This window comes from Hyaena hyaena, unplaced genomic scaffold (genome assembly GCF_003009895.1).
Source record: "Hyaena hyaena isolate Hyena2069 unplaced genomic scaffold, ASM300989v1 scaffold_1178, whole genome shotgun sequence".
NCBI classification, from domain to species: Eukaryota; Metazoa; Chordata; class Mammalia; order Carnivora; family Hyaenidae; genus Hyaena; species Hyaena hyaena.
The window spans coordinates 87,809-108,133 of NW_024081806.1; the positions used below are offsets into that span (position 1 = coordinate 87,809).

The window sequence follows — 20,325 nt, forward strand, 5'->3', positions numbered from 1 at the left end:
CCCTCCCCCCCCACCCATCAGTCCTCAGTTTTTGTCAGCATTCAAGAGTCTCTCATGGTCAATCCCCCATTCTCCTTCGAGGGGGGGACCGACTTTGGAATTGCTTTCTAGCTCAGTTCCCCTCGGAGAGCCGACGCAAGCGCAGCAGCAGCTGTGCGAGCAGGCGAGCCTGCCCCTGGCAGAATGCCCCTGGCGAGCCGCGTCCCGGCTGAGAGGGCTGCCACCGCGAGGAGCGCCGGCTCAGGCTCCCTGAGTACAGGGTACCTGCAGTCAGCGGGCCCTGGCCCTGGCCGGGACCTGCGGACGTTACGCACAGGGGACCGATCTAAGATGGAGTGGTCCCCTTGGGGCTTCTGAGCCACGGTGGCTCCTGCGGCCTACCTGGGTAGTCTGTGGGGGCTGCTGCGAGAATTCCCACAGAGCTGTGTCCAGAGCCACCCTCTGACGTGGTGTCTTACTGCCTCATGTCCTTCAGAACACACTGGTATCAGACACAGCCTCGACCCAGGGTTTGGGAGCTTAAGTGTATGGTCGAACCCACCACCAGCCATGACAGGTGCTGCACATGCACTCAGCCAGTGTTTCCAGACACAACACAATCCCACGTCAGCCCTGAACGGGCACAGGCGAGGCTGGCAAAAGGGCACATGATTAGAACCAACCAAGACAAATCTTTAGGAAATGGCTCAAGACTTAAAGGTATCACTGAGGTTTAAGGCAGAGAACAGCAGAGAGAGGAGAGTATTATTCACTAAGGTACTGGATTTCATGTAACATTTCTACCAAACTTAGCTATTAGTTATTAACTAAAGGAGCAAGGCATTATGGTACAAAGGGAGGGAAATTCACCTGGGAACTGGATCTGAGTCTCATTCTGGCTATGCGGCCTTGGATAAGGTCCATCAATATCTGTATGCCAGAGGAGGGCAGGGGTGGGGGTGGGGGTCTCAAATGTCTAACTGCTTTCCGTCATCCCGCCTCTACTGACAAAACTACTCTCAGTTAACCCCAGAAATAAAAACGCTCTAATCTTACTCCTTAGTTCCGTTTTTGGCCAGTCTCAGGAAAAATCCTAAATACAAGAAAAAGCCTATGTAAAAATGTAAACTACCAAATTATTTGTTACTCATAATGGAAAAAAAAATTTTTAAACCACCCAGATGTGTAAATGTGTATCACAGTTTACTAGAGTTCCCCCATTGGCATACTACTGTGGAACTAGTAAAATGATGTTAATGTAATACCACTACAAATAAACAAATTACATGGTAAGCGAAAAAGGATACAAATTATAAAGACAAAGTTATTTAAATTATGTTTTAAAAAACATGCGTAAAAAAGAAATGGAAGACACAAAAATGTTAAGGGGACCTCAAATGGAACTTCTTTTTCCCATTTTCTAAATTTTCTCAAACGAGCATCTGAATGGAAAAATAGTTCAGCATCAGTTTCATTACCAAAACACTTATTACTCATGATCAAGTTTTGTAGTTAATCTTTTGCCCATATTCTCTCTGCGTATACTATGCTAATATTAAGATTAAGCTTGAAAACATCATGTCAAGTCAGGATGGTTCTGTTATTCTGAAACTGTAAACCCACAGAAGAGAAATGATCTGGCAGAGGCAAGATTTAAATATCTTCCTTTTATTAACAAAGCCTAATACCGTTCCTGACACACACGGGGTGTTTATATAGATTTGTTGAATTAACTTAATTTTTGCTTTAATTCCTATCTCTAAAGAGCACTATTTCTTCATATTCAATTCAACTTCCATGGACTTCAACCAAGCAAATCGTTCCTGTCCTAATTCTAACAAGGACATTTTGTGACAATATACTTACCATAATAAGGTTTGAGAAAAAGTAGCACTTAAAATATCTTAAGATGTTTACAAAGCTCAAAAACTAAAATATGGGAATGTAAAATTGTGAAAGAAAACCTGTCTCAAGGAACTTTGGCATCTTTCAGATTTAACTCCTCAATTGTTTGCTGATCTGTATTCCTTCCGAAGGGACTGGGTGTTATTTCTACAAACATTAGTTCTTGGGACATGCTAGTTTTATGCGGAAGTAAATGTGCTTTACAAATATGTGAAAAGACACACGTTAACTTTAGAAAGAATAATGTGAAAAAATGCCATGCCACAGTTTTAACTTCAATGTTTTAATATCATGAAATAAAACTACAAAACGTCATACGAGTATATGTTCTACACGGAGATGGAATAATACATTTGTGTTTTTTTACCAGAACCTCTACCCCCAGCGTTAGCCACGGTACCGACAGCTTTCCACAGGGATTTTCTACTCTTCCCGTGAGGTCTTATGAATAAAAAAAGCTCACAAATCTTTTCTACCACTGCAGATTTCTATTTATCTTAATATTCTTGTTCAGCTGCTTTGGAGAACTGTTAAGAAATACAAAATTGCCTTAGCCAAGAGTTTTGAGAGGCAAAGAATTTCGTTGTTTTCATGTAGGCCAAGATCTCCCTTACATTGGCAGTGCAAAGACACCGTGTACTTCCATGGGGTAAGAAAAAGCGTCTCAATAGCTCTCTTACTGTTTAGGAGTAAGTTCCTTAAAAGTACACAATATTATAATAGATAGCTACTGGCTAAGCAGCACTTCATGAAAATCCATTATATAAGACAAATAACAGCAACAGAGAGCCATAAAGCCCCACATGTACTAAAGAAAACAAGTTTGGAAATATTTAAACTAAGTGCTTTTCCTACCTCTAAACTGGTTTAACTACATCAAGTAAGAGTAATATCAGCCAATAAAGAAAAAGTAAACTGTGCTAAAGTGTCCAGAATTCAGCGTCTATAGCAGACCTCACAGTTTTCAGCCATTCCAGCTAAGACTTTGTTTATGACCAGCAAAAAAAAAAAAAAAAGATGTAAGTAGCATTTACGTTGATGGAAATTAAAAAAAAATACTGCTAATTTCATAAAATATTTGAAACTAATTTTGTTTTTATAATAAAATGCTTATATATTTTTTTAAAGTTTTAACTATCGTTCTTACTATTCAAAAAAATCAGTCAAAGTAATGTCAACCTTTAGGATACTTAAAATAACATGTTTGGAAAACTGAACCACATTTTTAATTGCCAGCATTATGCTTTGTTCTTAGTAGAATCATCTTTGTTTCTTCTTTTCACATCCCAATTATAAACTCTGGCCATATCTGCAAGAATTGTCAAAGAAAATGTAAATGGAATTCTAAAGATAACATGTGCAATGACTAAGGAAGTATTCACTCACATATTGCATCAAAGACAGAAATCATGCACGCAAAATACCAGTAACAACTAGTAGTGTGAGCCACCTTGCTAGAATATCATTTGTTAAGAAAATACTGGAACTAAATTCCACCAATACAGTAGCGTCTAGGTCTCAAATCAGTAACTGGTTAGCATATGTAGTCAACTGCAGTCTTACACTTGACAAAACATGTGCTTGACACTGTCAACAGTTTTAAAGACAGCTCCTCGTCCATGAAATTTCAGACTTCATACCATATCCTTACAGGCAATATTTAAATTAGGACAACTTAATTATCAATGATTTCATTTCTTACCCTCCCTTTGGTTTAACAGGACACTCACTCAATTTATTTTCCTGTCACAAGCACCACCCTTTGTAGGCCCTTGTGTATCAGTGATTTCTTTCATGGACTGCGCCTTTGGTGTTGTATCCAAAAGTCATTGGCGTAACTCAGGTCATCTAGATTTTCTCCGATATTACCTTCTACAAGTTTTATAGCTATCTGCCTGGACCTCTGTGGATCAAGTGTCCACATCACAGGTCCCACGCCAGCCCCTGCGCTAGGCCTGCACCACGCCTGCCTTCCCTCGCCCATGCACTCGGTGCCTGCTGACTGGCACGCCATGGAGAAAAGAGCAAGAACAGCTCCACGCTTGAAGCACTCCCGATCTGGCACAGAAAACCAAGTACTAAGTGCAAAGCGCTAAGTAAGCAGAGAAACAGTAAAACACCCTGAGGATTTGAAAATGTTCAGAAACGATCTGATACTTGAGCTGAGCTACGAAGGAAAAAAAGGAGTACCCCACAGAAACATAAATAGGGGGAAATCATTCCGGGTAGGAGGAACAAAGTGGAAGCATAAAGGGTGTGGCACACTTGGGGTGTGGTGAGGAGAACCGACTGGGGCTACTTGGAACCCGGGTGCACTGGGGGAAGGCTGGGGCAGGGAGAGGTCAGGGGCACAAGGGGAGACAGATGGGAACACTTCACTCAGGGCCACTGCGCACACCTTACGTGCAACAAGGAACCACTGAAGCTCTCTACTGCAACCAAAGGAATAAAGATAGGATGCGTGACTCAGTAAATTCACACTGGAGATAGTGTGAGGGAGAGATGGGAGAAAAAGAGACTATAAAACTACTTAGTCTAGGTTCTGGAAGGCCAAAATGAGACAATGGACAGAGAGGCTGACAAGGGAAATGTGACAAGAATCTGGTGATTGGTTGGCTTTTGGTGACGAAAGAGGGGTGGAGGGCAACTCCCGGGTTTCTGTCCTGGGAAGTGGGACAGGAATGAGGAGAGAGGAATCAGAAAGGAGAGGCGCAGAGCTGAGTTTCAACAAAGCTGCCCCCTCCCTAAGCAGAATACCTGCCTCCGCTTCTCCTCTCCGCTCATCCGAATCCTCTGCTGCCTTTCAAAACAAACCAAGTTCTAACTTGCCCAGGTCTTCTTCGCACAAATTCCGGCTCATCTCTCTTTCCCTAACTTTACCTTGCTTTGGCGCTGCGCACATGAAATGAACTTACATCCTGCTATGAAATGAGGATGTAGCTCTAACACAGCCCAACTCTGCCACTCTTTGCACCCCTCGCCATCCTGTGCCCCATACAACACAGGAGACCGTTAATAAATGCCAGCGGATAAAACAATTCGACTAGCTATGAACGTATCTTGAGAAAACACCTGAAAGAAAAACGTTCATGCATTTTGCGGTTTCCAAAACCTTCACACCTCAGGTTCAGATTAACCTATCTACAAACTTACTTATTAGTTCCCAATATGTTCTTTATCCCTCTCATAAAATCTGCAACTTCAAATTAGCCCAGGAATAAGGATATTCTTCTCATTACAGTAATGCAAGTAAGAGTGCTGAAAACCATCTTTCTCCTTTCCTCCCTTGGCTTTTAGTTAAAGAAAGGATACTGACTTCTGTGGTAGTAAATTGATCCCGAAGAAAGTCGAGGTCTTCCTCAAGGGAATCAAGATTCTTTGTAGCAGTTGATAAATTCTTTTCCAACAATGCCTGGGCTTCATCAATATCATATTCAAGCATCACATTAGCCTGGAGAGAGAAAGGCACAACAATTACTGAACATTCACACAGTGAATTCACAGGGCTAGAAGGGGTTAGGCCAAACCTAGCTGCCTTTTCTTAGACGTTTCCTGGGAATCTGGATGTTCTCCATTCACTTATGCATTCACACCGCAGTGGCAGAGCTGGGTACTTGTAACAGAGACTGTGTGGTCCACAGAACCAAAGTATTTATTCTCTGACCTTTGACACAAAGTTTACTGATCCCTGGGTTAGAGAATATATTTACATACATTATATCATCTATTCCTCCTAACAACCCTGGTCAGGCAAGTTACCTTCTTCTTTACAGCTAAGAAAATGCGGGCTCAAAGAGGTCAGGTTGCCTACACTAACATAGACAGGAAGTAAACAGGAGAATTAAGAGAAAAACCGATTTATGTTCAGACATCAAATTCCATCTTTCTCCAGTCTCTAGGATAACAGTAAATTGTATGGCATTTGAATCTATTTTTTTACAGTTTATTTAGTTTGAGGTGGGGGGAGGCGGAGAGAGAAGTAGAGAGAGAGAGGGAGAGAGAGAGGGAGAGAGAGAGAGGGAGAGAGACGGGGCGAGGAGCAGAGAGAGAATTCCAAGCAGGCACCATGCTGTCAGCACAAGCCCGACTCCGGGCTTGATCTTGTAAACTGAGATCATGATCTGAGCCGAAATCAAGAGTTGGATGCTTAAGTGACTGAGCCACTCAGGTGCCCCACATTTAAATCAATTTAAATACTTTTTTCAAGCTTAAGGATACAGTAACTTAAAAGTTTTCAAATACATATATAAATTATATAATTTGGTCCAGTAATGGAAAGGTTTTACTGTCCCCTTCCTTTTTTTGAACTATTTTTTAACGTTTTTATTTATTTTTGAGAGAAAAGGAGAGAGAGACAGACAGACAGAAGGGGGGGGAGAGAGAGACAGAGACAGAGAGAGAGGGAGACACAGAATCTGAAGCAGGCTTCAGGGTCTGAGATGTCAGCACAGAGCCCAACGCTAGGCTTGAACTCCTGAACGGCGAGACCATGACCTGAGCTAACGTTGGACGCTCAACTGACCGAGCCACCCAGGAGCCCCATAGGTCCCTTCCCACCCTCCAACAGATGCTAGAAGCAAAGACAAAGTGACTGTGTTGAATTCTGAAGCTCTGGTGTTCGTTACTGCCGACACTCAGAGACGTGAGCGTGCTGGAGGTGGGGAAGCAAACCTTTTCCAGCACTGAACTCCTCCTGTCACCTGACTTACCACTGGGCATTTCCTGAACCACTTCCCTCACCTGACAAATGGAATTTAAAAATTACTCAAAGGATGGTTGTAAGGATTAAATGAGACAGACAACATGAAAGTGTCTGGCACAAAGTAGGTGCTACATAAATACTTACTGACTGAATAACCTACTCCATGATAGTTAGAAAGCTGTATAAAAATTCCGATCGGACAAAAAAAAAAAATTCAATGGCAAGTACATGTCTCTTAAATCCCAAACCCCAATCTCATTCCTGAGTCAACTGACACTGTCTCTTACTACTGTTTCTTTTTCAGAAACCCTCTAAATTTGGAGCTGTCCACACAGCTTGCTACTTTGTATGGGCACTTGCCTGGGGCAACAAGACCTTTGGACAGCCAGCTGGCCTGTCAGGAATGGCCTGGCTGACTGGTCAGGGGACTGAGAGGAGTGAGACAGGAAAAATAACACACAGGGCCTATGAAATCGTCTAAAATCAAAGTACATGGTTTAAAAAATGGACTCCATTTTCAAGGTTTTTGTAATAATCTTTCCCCTCTTAACTTCAGAGAGATCTTTCCAAAACTAATAAACTCTTATGGGGAAGAAACATTCATCGGAGGTTCAACAGTCCCTTCTATTTTACTTCTATCGCTCTTCCTTCTGTTACATTTAAATGACACAGCATGAGTGGAAGAGGTGAGGGCAGCGAGCAGCTCTGTCTTGACCGGGACAGACCTGAGCATCTTATGAAGCTCACCACGCTCTTAATCCCAGTCGGTTCCCAGTACAGACCCCTTGAACTCCACCTCTGTTACTTCCAAGGTCAAAGAGGGATGGGCACCTTACCCAGCTCAAACAGTGTTGCTGTGCTGGGAAAACCACGCTGGTTTACAGATGTCAGCCCAGAAAGCTGTGGCCATTTCAGTTACTTACCCCCAACCACAGACACACTTTATCAGTAGGAGGAACTGAAGCTTTGCAATACAGGTTGTCCGCCAGTAAGAATCTAGTCTCCAGTGAATTGGTGGACTCCTTCAAAAAAAAATGACAGCACTGTAAATAGATCAGTTTAATAAAAAGGTTAGAAAAGAGAGATCACAGAGCTGAATCGAAGTCACTGAAAACAGTAACATCACGGCAACTAAGTGTAGCGGTAACGGGAATGAACGCTGGAGCCAGAGAGCTGGGCATGTGGGGCATGGGTTCTGGGTCAGCTACTTCTGACCTCTGTAAATCGAGCATTTCACTTGACCTCCCTGTGTCTCAGGTTCCCGGTCTGTAAAATTAGGAGAATTATCCCTACACCTCTGAAGGCTGTGGCAAGCAGACTTTACACAAACACAGACAGACACAGACACACACAAATATACACATACACACACAACAGTGCCTGGCACAAAGTAAGTGCTATGCAAGAGTTAGCAATTATTACTTCATCAGTGCTTCATGCCCACCCAGCCAGTTTTCTGAAGTTTCTTACAAATTTCACCATGTGAGGTTTACAGATACAATGGACTACTACTTGGCAATGAGAAAGAATGAAATCCTGTCATTTGCAACAACGTGGATGGAACTGGAGGGTATTATGTTAAGTGAAATAAGTCAGTCAGAGAAAGACAGATATCATATGTTTTCACTCATTATGTGGAATTTGAGAAACTTAACAGAAGACCATGGGGGAAGAGAAGGGGAAAAAATAGCTATAAACAGAGAAGGAGGTAAACCATAAGAGATTCTTGAATACAGACAACAAACTGAGGGTTGATGGGGGGAGGGGAGAGGCGAAAATGGGTGCTGGGCATTGAGGAGGGCAGTTCTTAGGATGAGAACTGGATGTTCTATGTTGGCAATGAATCATGGGAATCTACTTCCAAAGCCAAGAGCATACTGTCTACACTGTAGGTCAGCTAACTTGACAATAAAGTATATTAAAAAAATTCACCACATAAAATAATGTATTAGAACTACAGTTATCATATCAGTCAAGTAATAAATCATATATAGACACATAATCTGTTAAATATAATATGCTGATAAAATTTAATCTTTACAGCCTCAAATGAGTATGGGATTAAGACTCAGCAGATTCTCAAATCCAGCTCTGCCAATAACCAGGTATGTGACACTGGCCAAGAGTAACCTCTCTGTAATGGTCTCTTCAACTGTGAAACAAGAACCCAAAACATAATTTCTAAGAGTCTTTGCAGGTCTGTAAGGTCTCACTCCTTACACTTAGGAAGAACAACAATAACAAAACCCCTTAGATGCTGCTACCCCAAAATAAGATATTTTCTTTTTGTATCGAAAATAATTTCGGGGCGCCTGGGTGGCTCAGTCAGTTAAGTGTCCGACTTCAGCTCGGGTCACAATCTCACAGTTTGTGGGTTCGAGCCTCACGTTGGGCTCTGTGCTGACAGCTCAGAGCCTGAAGCCTGCTTCCGATTCTGCGTCTGCCTCTCTCTCTCTCTATCCCTGCCCCTGCTTGTGCTCTCTCGCTAAGATAAACATTAAAAATTTTTTTTAAAAAGAAAATAATTTCAAATTGCATTTAAGTTTTATAAATACTCCATATAAGTAAAATAGTCCAAGACGTGAGGGCCCTAAAATGAAAGTTGCCTTGGGGAAAAAGCCACAAAGCCACATTTATCACAGACGCACACTGTACACGTACACAAGAATCAAGAAGGCAGACTGGATCTACCAGCACATTCAAATACCAGTGACCAAGGAGTCAAGGAAGATGAACTTCTGCTGAAGTATTCTGGTTCACTCACATTTATAAACAAAATGCACTTACTTTTTTCTTCTGCATGTATTTTAGAATTTCTAAAGTCTGCTTAATTTCAGGAATCTGACTTTTCAGCCTGTGAATAAGAAAAAGGTTGACTTAGTGTTTTGCAGGCAAGAAAAACTCTAGGACACAGTCTTACTAGCTTTGCATTTTCTACTGATATCTTTTTGAGGACTGCTAAAATCACCCATTTGTCAAAACCCACAGAATATACAACAGTGAACCCTAGTAAACTAGGAACTTTAGTTAATAATAATATATTATTATTATATATTGCTTCATCATTCACTTATTTTTTAAGTAGGCTCTATGCCAAAAGTGGGGCTCGAACTTACAACCCTGACAGCAAGAGCCACATGCTCTACCGATTGAGGCAGCCAGCAGCCCCTTGACTCATGGACTGTGATAAATGTCCCACTCTGGTGGAGGCTGTTGAGCTGTTGATAATGGGGGACACTCTGCATGTCTGGGGAGGCACGGAGTGTATGGGATATCTCTGTACCTTCTGCTGAACTGTGCTATGGAGATAAAAGTGCTGTAAAAATGAACATCTATTAAAAATTAATGTTAAAAAGCAAAACTACTGGGGCGCCTGGGTGGCTTAGTCGGTTAAGCGTCCGACTTTCGCTTAGGTCATGATCTCGCGGTTCGTGGGTTCGAGCCCCACGTCGGGCTCTGTGCTGACTGCCAGCTCAGAGCCTGGAGCCTGTTTCAGTCTGTGACTCCCTCTCTCTCTGACCCTCCCCTGCTCACGCGCTCTCTCTCTCTCTCTCCTAGAAATAAATAAAAAATATATTTAAAAAAAAAAAAAAAAAAAAAGCAAAACTACTAACAACTGATTCCCAAATGACATCAACGGCACTGACAAGAAAATAAGAGATAAAAATATGCTGAAAACACTCAAAGTTACTTAGAAGAAAGGATGAAACAGTTTTTATTTTGTTGGCACTGAGGTTGAGCTCTTTTCTGTGATGATTAGAAGCTGCCCAAGGCCACAAAATGTTTTTTGCATGGAAAAATGTGCAAACTAGTTCTGAGGTCCCTGTCAAATGACAATGGAATCTGTAACAAAACAAACTAAGGATACAAAAACAAAGCTGTGGTTCTCTCAGAATACATTTAACTAAATACGACTGGAGATTGGTATGTAAACAAAACTTAAACGTGATGATGAAAACGTACTTATTATAGACGTGTTGAATCACTGTATTGTACACCTGAACCTAATGTAACACACTGTATGGTAACTACCCTGGAATTTAAATGAAAATTTGATAAACAAAGAAAATACATGTATTGTGTCATATAAAGAAAGTCACAGCACATGTGAAGAGCAGCAGGGCAAACTTTATTCTACACTGTGCTACTGACCTGGCAAGAAGTGTGGCAGAAGAGCTTGCTACTTTAAACAAAACAAAACAAAAAAACCCAGTATCAATTCCATACTGTCTTACTGTTTAATTTTTTTAACATTTATTCATTTTTGAGAGACAGAGTGCAAGCAGAGGAGGGGCAGAAAGAGACGGGGAGACACAGAATTGGAAGCAGGCTCCAGGCTCTGAGCTGTCAGCACAGAGCATGACGCGGGGCTCGAACCCAGACAGTGAGATCATGACCTAAGCTGCAGTCCGACGCTTAACCAACTGAGCCACCCAGGCGCCCCAATACCATACTGTCTTGATGACTACAGCTTTGTAAAGTCTGGGACTGTGATGCCTCCAGCTTTGTTTTTCTTTATCAACATTACTTTGGCTATTTGGGGTCTTTTCTGGTTCCACACAAATTTTAGGATTGTTAGCTCTGTGAAGAATGCTGGTGCAATTTTGATGGGGACTATACTGAATGTGTATACTGAATGTGTATACTGAATGCTTTCTGACCAGTAAATAATCTAGAAACACATACTTAGCATTTATATTTTTTACTTAGTTTGAAGGCTAATGCTCTGTGAACTCTTTACAAATTCAACATGGATGTTGTAGATCTGCTAGTTTTGCTTACTTTTGTATTCTGTGTTGATATAGGTAAATGCTAAAAAGCCATATTTATAAAACATCCGATATATATATACAACATAAGAAGAATGTTCAGATAAAGATTTTTTGGCCATGTCAATGATTTCTAGGATATGTTTTTGTAAGTATAAATATTACACGTAACATATAAATTATGGAGCATATAAGTCAATCAGCTGCAACCCCAGGCAACTTAGGAACCTCATCACCAAGGCTGCTGGGTGTATGCAAGCAATACACCCCTCCCCCACTCTTCTCCATCTCGAGAGATAGCAGCTCTCCTGAACTGTATGCTTACAGCCCCTGTTTCTCTTTTTCAAGAGTTTCATCACATTTATGTATATCCCCAAATAATATATTCTTTGCAGGTTTCTTGGCTTAATACAAACAATCTCATATTGTATGCATTTTTCTTGGGTTTGCTTTTTTAACTCAACTAGGTTCCTAAGACTTGTTCATTTATTTTCAGCTGTATAACATTCAATTCTGAATACAGCACATCTTTATCTACTCTTCTGCCAATGGACACTTGGGTCAGTTCTATGTCATTGTTATTATATAAACAATAGAAGTCTCTAGGTTCTAGGAATGGGTAGGGGAGTGAGAAGGGAGATGGAGGCTTGGAAGGGAAGCATACCAAATCTTCAAAAGGGGAGTACAGCTAAAAGAAAATTTTCTAGGTGTTTTCTCCTCCCTCTAAATTGCTCTGGGTGAATCACCTTACCTACTCCATCACTGCTACAGGGTGGAAAAATAGTAGAATTGAACAGAAGCAGAGAGGTCAGGCTGAGCTGAGAAGACAAATACTGGTCCCCAGTCACCCCCCCTCCTCCCACAATTACTCCCAGGAGTGATGACAGCGAAGACAGTCAAGGGCAGAGGAACAAAGAGAATCCTCAGAGACCAAGTCACCTGGTTGGGGAGAAGAAACATTTGTCCAACGGCGGTACCCTACCTAGATTGTAATACCAACACCATTCTTCCTACCCCTAACTCACCAAGAGGGGCTTAAATTACTCCCACCTCCACATTACTCCATGACTGGCCAAAGTAACTGGTATCCCTGAGGGAATGTGAGCTGATGGGGAAACGAAATGATAATCTGATAAACACAGCTACAATAAAGACAATAAAATCAACAATATCCATCAGATAAAACAAAATGAAATACTGAAAGATTAGATTATCGATAAGTATTTTAAAATACCTCAGACAGAAAAAAAAGGATATTGGTAATATGAAGAAGAAACGAGTAGCTGTAAGAAGAACCAACCAGAACAACTAGGTATAAAAATATAATGGCTGAAATAAAGAACTCATGGACATCCATCTAATCATCAAAAGACAAATTACCGAAGTTAGCAGAAGAGAAGAAATCCTAGAGAAATGGAAGGCAGAATTAGAAAAATCAACATCTATATTAACAGGAATCCCAGGAGGAGAAAAAAAATTAACAGAAAAAAATGCAAAAAAAGACCACAAAATTTCCAGTTAAAGAACAATAAAAGGCATACGATCCAGGTGTTAGAGAGATAACCACAAGAGAATTAAGAAATACTAAAGAACTTTTATACAGCTGAAGGTGAAGTCAAAGAAAAATGATAGGCTACAAAGAAAGGTTCACAGCGTATGTAAAGAAAGCGGTCAGTATGCAAACTACATAGAGCCATCTGCTGCAAAACAACTCGATCATGCACAAAAAAATCGTTTTTGCTGCAACAGTTGATATCACAGAGGTGAGGAAGTTCCAGAAAACATCAAAGGGTAAAAAACTAGAAAAGGCTTTGGCTGGAGCAGTGAGACCTAGAGAAAAGTAATAAGCATCAGGAGGCGAGTCAGGTGCCGGGTGGGCTGCAGACCTAAGCCTGCCTTGCACCCCCCACCTAGCAGCTCAGTGAGGGAGCTCACATACTAAGTACGAGAACAGGAACAGGATTATACAGAATCAGCACTCCTGGCAAAAGCAAAGTCCTCTATGGGTAAAGGCAAACCCCACAGCCATCCATACTTCCAGGAAGCAGATATACAGTTAGGTAAGAGAGTCGAAAGATACCCCCCCACACACACAAATTCCAGTGAATTATTATTTTTTTAAATGTCTATTCATTTTTGAGAGACAGACAGAGACAGAGCATGAGTGGGGGAGGGGCAGAGACAGGAGACACAGAATCCGAAGCAGGCTCCAGGCTCTGAGCTGTCAGCACAGAGCCCGACGCGGGGCTCGAACCCACGATCTGCGAGAAAATGACCTGAGCCAAAGTCGGGCGCTTAACTGAATGAGTCACCCAGGCGCCCCAAATTCCAGTGAATTAAAACAAAAGAAGTGATGATCTCAAAAGTACCCAAGAAGAAAAATTAGTTTATCTAAAAAGACAGGCTAGGTTTAAAACAATAACCTTGTGTTGTTTCCATGAACACCCTTTAATATAAGTAATAAATAGGGAGATAGTAAAGGGATTGGAAGAGAGGCATCGAGAAAATGTTAGCCGAAAGAAAACTGGAACAGCTCTAAGTATCCAACAAAACAGACTTGAAAACAGTAAGCGTTATTTCATATAGGGTTAACTTCACCAAGACATAACAATTCTCAAATTGCACGTACCTGATTATATAGACTAAAAAAGGGATAAAAACTGTTTCGGGTTTAAATGGCAGATTGGCCCTCCCAGCTGTAAAGGCCCAAACAGCCAGAGAAAACACACACCTCATGAACTGGATGGCAGTGGAGGGTGGCACGGACCGCAGGGACCACAGGGCTGCCTGCCTCCTCCTCACCCCCCCCCCCCCCCCCCAGGAAGCAACTGGGAAGCGAGCTGATCTCCTGCAGCTACTTTCACCAAACAATCGGCAGGTGAGGTTTCCCTTCATAGAAGTATACCAGCTTATGAACAAATTAATCCAGGCACAGAGCATCATAAAAAGAGGGCACTTGTGGGGATGAGCACTGGGTGTTAAATGGAAACCAACTTGACAATAAACTATTAAAAAAAAAAGAAAAAAGAAAGAAAAAAAAAAAAAAGACAACTAGATACTATCCACCTCTTAATGGAAAACCAGTACAGAAACCTATGAAGCAGTGTTGTCAAAAAAACACAAAAACTCTGAATACGATAAAGACTACAGACCCAGCTATCAATTTATAGCACTGAGAAGACAAAGAGGACAAAGAAAGACGCAAGAAAGTTTCACAACTGCTTCAAAATTTAGCAACACACTTATAAATAACCCAGGAATTAAAGATCTAAATGTGAAAAGAGGGGCGCCTGGGTGGCTTAGTCGGTTAAGCGTCCGACTTTCGCTTAGGTCATGATCTCGCGGTTCGTGGGTTCGAGCCCCGCGTCGGGCTCTGTGCTGACTGCCAGCTCAGAGCCTGGAGCCTATTTCAGAGTCTGTATCTCCCTCTCTCTCTGACCCTCCCCTGCTCATGCTGTCTCTCTCTCTCTCCTAGAAATAAATTAAAAAAAAAAAATTTTAATGTGAAAAGATAAAACCATAAAATGTAGAGAATAAAACATGAAGAGGAGATCTTCATGAACTTAGGATAGGAAAGTATTTCTTAGATGGGATACAAAAAAGCACTGACTAGTAAGGAGAAAGATTGTTAAACTGGACTACGTTAAAATTAAATAGTGCCGAGCCAAATAGTATGTCCACAGTATATCCACTAAAAAAAAGAAATTGAAAGACTACCACACACCATACATAAAAATAAATTTCTAGGCTAAGAAGTTAAATGTGTAGGGGTGCCTGGGTGGCTCAGCTGGTTAAGCGTCCGACTTCAGCTCAGATCATGATCTTACGGTTTGTGGGTTCGTGGGTTTGAGCCCCGCGTCGGGCTCTGTGCTGACAGCTAGCTCAGAGCCTGGAGCCTGCTTCAGATTCTGTGTCTCCCTCTCTCTGACCCTCCCCTGATCATGCTGTCTCTATCTCTCTCTCAAAAATAAATAAAATATTAAAAACAAATAAGTTAAATGTGAAAAGCAACATTTTAAGACTTTTAGAAGAGAACATAGAAGTTTGTCTCTTTAAACACAAAATATAAAGGTAGGATTTCTTAAATGAGGCATAAGAAACTATGAGCCGTAGAGGGAGAGAGAGAATCTTGAGCAGGCTCCATACCCAGTACAGAGCCCGAGTGGGGCTCAATCTCACGAACCAAGATCATGACCTGAGCTGAAATCAAGAGTTGGATGCTTAACTGACTGAGCCACCCAGCCATCCAGGCCCCCCTGGACATTTCATCATATGTTACTTATGTCTTAATTTCTAAGAAGTTTAAGCCATACAAGATTAACCAAAAAGAAAAAATCTCTTGTAAATTTTTACACTTACCTCCTTTTCTTTTGAGCAAGATTAAGCTCCATAAACTTATACTTCTGGTACTGTTCATCCAGCTTCTTGAGTACTGTGTCTGCAGTCTCATTCCCAGGCTGTTTCATGAAGGAATCCACATCTTCCTTTATTATCAAAAATAACACATGACAAATTTTAGAATTTATACCTCTGATTTTTGACTGCTTCTACTTTATCTTTAAAACATAATAAAGGGCATCTGGGTGGCTCAGTCAGTTAAGCGTCCAACTTCGGCTCAGGTCATGATCTCACGCTTCATGGGTTCGAGCCCTATGTCAGGCTCTGAGCTGACAGCTAGCTCAGAGCCTGGAGCCTGCTTCAGATTCTGTGTCTCCCTCTCTCTCTGACCCTCCCCTGCTCACACTCTCTCTATCTCTCTCTCTCAAAAATAAATAAAACATTAAAAAATTTAAAAAAAAAAACATAAAAGAAAAAAAGAAGCTTGTGTTTCTTTTTTTCCAGAGGCTTGTTTTAACTAAAAAAGTAGTTATAAAAAGTTCAAGACCATTTCAGACACTGCACATATATTACGTATCCAATTTATTCTTCCTTCACCTTCCTCTTTTTATTTATATATATATATGGAAAGAAATATGACCTCACATGCTTTATGCACCCCCCAGGCAGTCTTAGTAGTAAATATGAAAATTACCAACAATCAAACACATTGCCTAGTCATGTGCACTAGCCACAGAACAACTCAACAGACTGTATGCCAAAATTATCGACTAAGTTAAAAAAAATTTTTTTTTACATTTGAGAGACAAAGAGAGACAAAAGCATGAGCAGGGGAGGCACAGAGAGCGAGGTAGACACAACTGGAAGCAGGCTCCAGGCTCCAAGCTGTTCGCACAGAGCCCGACGCGGGGCTCAAACTCACAAACCTCGAGATCATGACCTCAGCCGAAGTTGGACGCTTAACAGAATGAGCCACCCAGGTGCCCCTCAGCTTAAGTTTTTCTTAATGTAGGCTCCATGCCCAACATGGGGCTTGAACTCATGACCCTGAGATCAAGACTCACATGCTCTACCAACTGAGCCAGCCATGTGCCCCTCAACTACACTTTTTAACTCAACAAGTTCTGCAATTGAAACCATGTTAAATATGGTCCTTGGGTTCCCAAGGCAAGCCACAAATACGTCCTTAAGTATCAACTGGTCAAAATAAACCTAAAAGGCAAACAAAACAATCTTTTTAACAGAGTAATTAAGAAAAAAAAGTAGTCAAACTCAATACCATTTTTTAAATGTACACCATATCCTGGTCTTTAAAGAAAAGCTAGTTAATTAGAGAAGGGTCAAGAATTAGATGAAAATATAAAGAAACTGTAAGGCAATCGTACTGGAGCTTTCCAGCACTTTAAAGAACTTTATTCCTTCACTGTAAGTTAAATTCAACTACCTTATGGTTTCTGTGACCCCTGGATCATTATTCTTATCCATGCTTACCAGCTATAAGGGAATATTTCACCCAAAACAAGACAAGAGGCAAAAGAAACTGAAAAGGAGGCTGGAGGCAATGGCTGAACTCTGCCTGTAAAATGGAGACACATCTTCCTACTAGAAGGGCCGCTGCAGGAAAGAGATCTAAATTAAGGTTTCTAGCACATGGTAAACGTTCCTAGGAGGTTAGAGTCTAGCAATAATTAACTACAGCATCACAGGACTATGGCTAAGAGACAGGGCCCGCCTGGTTTGAATCCTGGCTTCACCACATACCAGATGTGTTCACTTCAGGAAAGTTATTTATCCTCTCTCTTTGCCTCAATTTTCTCATCTGTAAAACGAGCATATCTTTCCCTCACAGGGGAATTAAATGAGTTAGCATGTGTAAAATGCTTAGAAGAATACATGACCACTAATAAGTGCTCAACAAACATTAGCTATGTGTATAATACAATCTACTGGAGGAACTGATGAAAGTGCCAAGAATTCTGTCTTGGGGTAGTGGTAGTGGTCAAGAAAAACTACAGGGAGGTCCTATCTGAACAAGATGTTGAGAGATCAAGAGGTCAGCCACTGCACAAAGGGGAAAGAGACAATTCAAGCAGAGAAAGAAAATAAAGTACTGCACAGTGGAATGCTGAAAGCACATATCCCTTCTCACAGCAACTACATATTGTTATCCCTATTACACTTAAAGTAACTGGGGCTCAAAGCGGTAAAATAATAATGCTCAACATGAGGCAGTATTTGGGAAGTAGAGGCAGGATTCAAACCCTGGTGTATTTAGAAGCCAATGTTCTTTGTACAGTACCATATCATTCAAAGAATTACATAAAAATTGGATTGCTTATGTATTATATTGGATTGCATAAACATTATATCATACTGCTAGAAATTTAAAGGTGTGGAAAAAATAACCCACAGCAGTTTTAGGGGAAAACGGCATTTTAAGATAAGACTTTATCAAGCATCAGATAAAGTGTATCGTGAAGCCATATCTAGCAGAGGACCAAGAATGCACTATTCAAGGCACTATGGAAATTCAGTTCAACATCTAGTTATGGGCTTATTACACTCCGCGTCAGGCGCTGTGCTTGGACCAGGAGAAATGACACTGAGCCAAGATGACTACCTCACTTTCCCCCCCCCACTGGCAGAGGAGGATGTACAAACAGCGGCTCTAGTGCCCCACAGACTGCCCAAGTTCAACCTCTGGGTCACTTGCTTACACGCTATGACTTGGGGCAAATGCTTAAAGGAACCCAGTTTCATCATCTACACACTGGAAATGAACATCTCACCTCCTGGAGTTCTCTAAAAGCGTCAGCAGCAAAGTGCCTGGCAATCAACAAATTTTGTCTCTTGTTACCATTAGTTGGGAAATGAATGGAAAGAAATAAATGGTACAAAATAGTAACAAAAGACAACTACAAAATTGAATCAGCAAATGCGAATACGCAATAGAATGTATATTAAAATGGTCTAAATAAAGAATAAATTCAAAAAACGGGTCCTTTGAACAAATGTACGGTACCATTAACAAAAAGGCTGAAAGGCAATATAGGTACAAACCAAAACGGTCGAGAAATTTCATTCATTAACACTTTACAGTACGTCAGTCTGAACTGAGCGAGGAAAGACAGAGGATACTGAGCTGAAGGCAGGCGGGTTTTCTCTCACTATTCAAACAGTTTTCAAACACCATTTCTAGAACAGCCTAATGGAAGGACAGTGTTGCAAGCATCTAGTTGCTTCTCCCTGGCTGGACCTCAGTTGCTCTCCCTGTCCCTGATCTGTGAAGCCTCCAAATCGCATTCCCTGCCTCCTCTGTCAACTCCACACCATTCATCCTCTACCAAGGTGTTAGAACGATGCACCTAAAACCAAATATGGCCACACGGTGCCTTGCCGGAGACACCTTCTAGTAACAGCCCGCTGCCCAGTGGGCAAAGCCTCGGTTCCTCAGCAGGACACGGAGGCCTTCGCACTCGGCCCCCACGCCGCTTGCCCGCCAGTCTCCCCTTCCACTCCTTCAACGCACCGCGTCTCATTTCCTATTTTCACACCTCAGCACCCGCTGTCCCGCCTGCTCACGGCACCCTACATGACCGAACAACCGTCAGCCGCTCCGGCCTGCAGGCCGAGTCTCTCTGCGGCTTCCCGCCGCCTCCCCCTTTCCCGTTCCCAGCAGCTGAGGGAGAAACCCGGCGCCCGGGGGGCGGCCCCTCAGACCACCCCGCCCCACAGTCCTCACGCCCCGCGCCCCTTCCCTTCCCGGGCCGCGTTTCCCCCGGGCGGGTCCCGACACAGTTCAGCGCGTCTAGGCGCGGAGGGGCGAGCGGACGAAGGGGGCTCTCCCTCCCAGGTATATCAGCTCAACTCCTCCCCCCGTAGTCAAGGCCGGGGTGGAGGCCAGGAAGGAAGGGGTAGCCCGCGGCCCAGCGCCGAGATCTCGAGGACCAGCGTGCCTCTTACCACAAACACGGCCTCAGGAATCCCTAGGTGGAGCCGCCGGCCGTTCCCTGCCGCCACTTCTCCTAGTCCACAGCCTTCCTTAGAGGCCGCCATCTTGCGAAAGCAAGCGCGCGACAAACCCTCTCGAGCCGCCAACCGCCGGTGGTCCCTGATTGGCTTGCTCACAGCTGCAGGCCCGCCCCAACCTTGTGAGTGTGCGCGTTCATTGGCGCGCGGGGAGTAGCCGCCCCTTCTCTCGGAGAAGGAGGTGCCAACATCGTGAGTGCTGATTGGCTGCGAGCAGGTGAGTGACAAGTGACAAAGTCGCGAGGGAGCTGCTGGCTTTGCAGGAGGAACCAATGCGGACTCCGGGAAAGGGGGAGGGGAGGGGTCCAGGGACTATTGTGGGTGGGACGACTCGAGGGCCCGTGGAATCAGAGATCAGACTGGAACCCCGGTACCGCGCCGGAACAGGCAGCACCCTCAAAACTCGATCCCGCCTGTCAGCTACAAAGTGAGTCTGGGACCTAGACGCCATCAGGGGCTTTGGTGTCGGTGCCTCTCTGGTCCCACCATCCCAGCGAGCCTCCTGGCCCTCAAAGGGGACAGGTTTTGTGCATGTTTCGGGGTGGAGCCACTGATCTGATTTTAATAAATACCCCGCCCATTGCACCAACGTTTCCCGAAAGC

General features: G+C 42.7%; 1 protein-coding gene across 1 annotated transcript; it reads right to left on the minus strand.

Annotated features, from left to right (window-relative positions):
- Positions 1-2,943: 2,943 nt before the first annotated feature.
- On the minus strand, positions 2,944-19,783 carry VBP1 (VHL binding protein 1). The gene is made up of 6 exons (XM_039222667.1): positions 19,657-19,783; positions 15,715-15,839; positions 9,374-9,440; positions 7,510-7,608; positions 5,197-5,335; positions 2,944-3,193 (listed from the first exon to the last, which is right to left on the minus strand). The coding sequence occupies exons 1-6, from the start codon at positions 19,747-19,749 to the stop codon at positions 3,123-3,125; spliced, it is 594 nt and encodes a 197-aa protein (XP_039078598.1). The 5' UTR covers positions 19,750-19,783; the 3' UTR covers positions 2,944-3,122.
- Between the last annotated feature and the right edge of the window lie 542 nt (positions 19,784-20,325).

What these genes read in the sequence shown, in the direction of transcription:
- VBP1 (XM_039222667.1), bottom strand. Translation starts at nt 19,749, where the DNA reads ATGGCGGCCTCTAAGGAAGGCTGTGGACTAGGAGAAGTGGCGGCAGGG. An exon ending in TTCCTGAGGCCGTGTTTGTG is followed by an intron (nt 15,840 to 19,656) that starts GTAAGAGGCACG and finishes TTGATAATAAAG; the next exon opens with GAAGATGTGGATTCCTTCAT. An exon ending in ATTTACTACCACAGAAGTCA is followed by an intron (nt 3,194 to 5,196) that starts GTATCCTTTCTT and finishes CAATTCTTGCAG; the next exon opens with ATATGGCCAGAGTTTATAAT.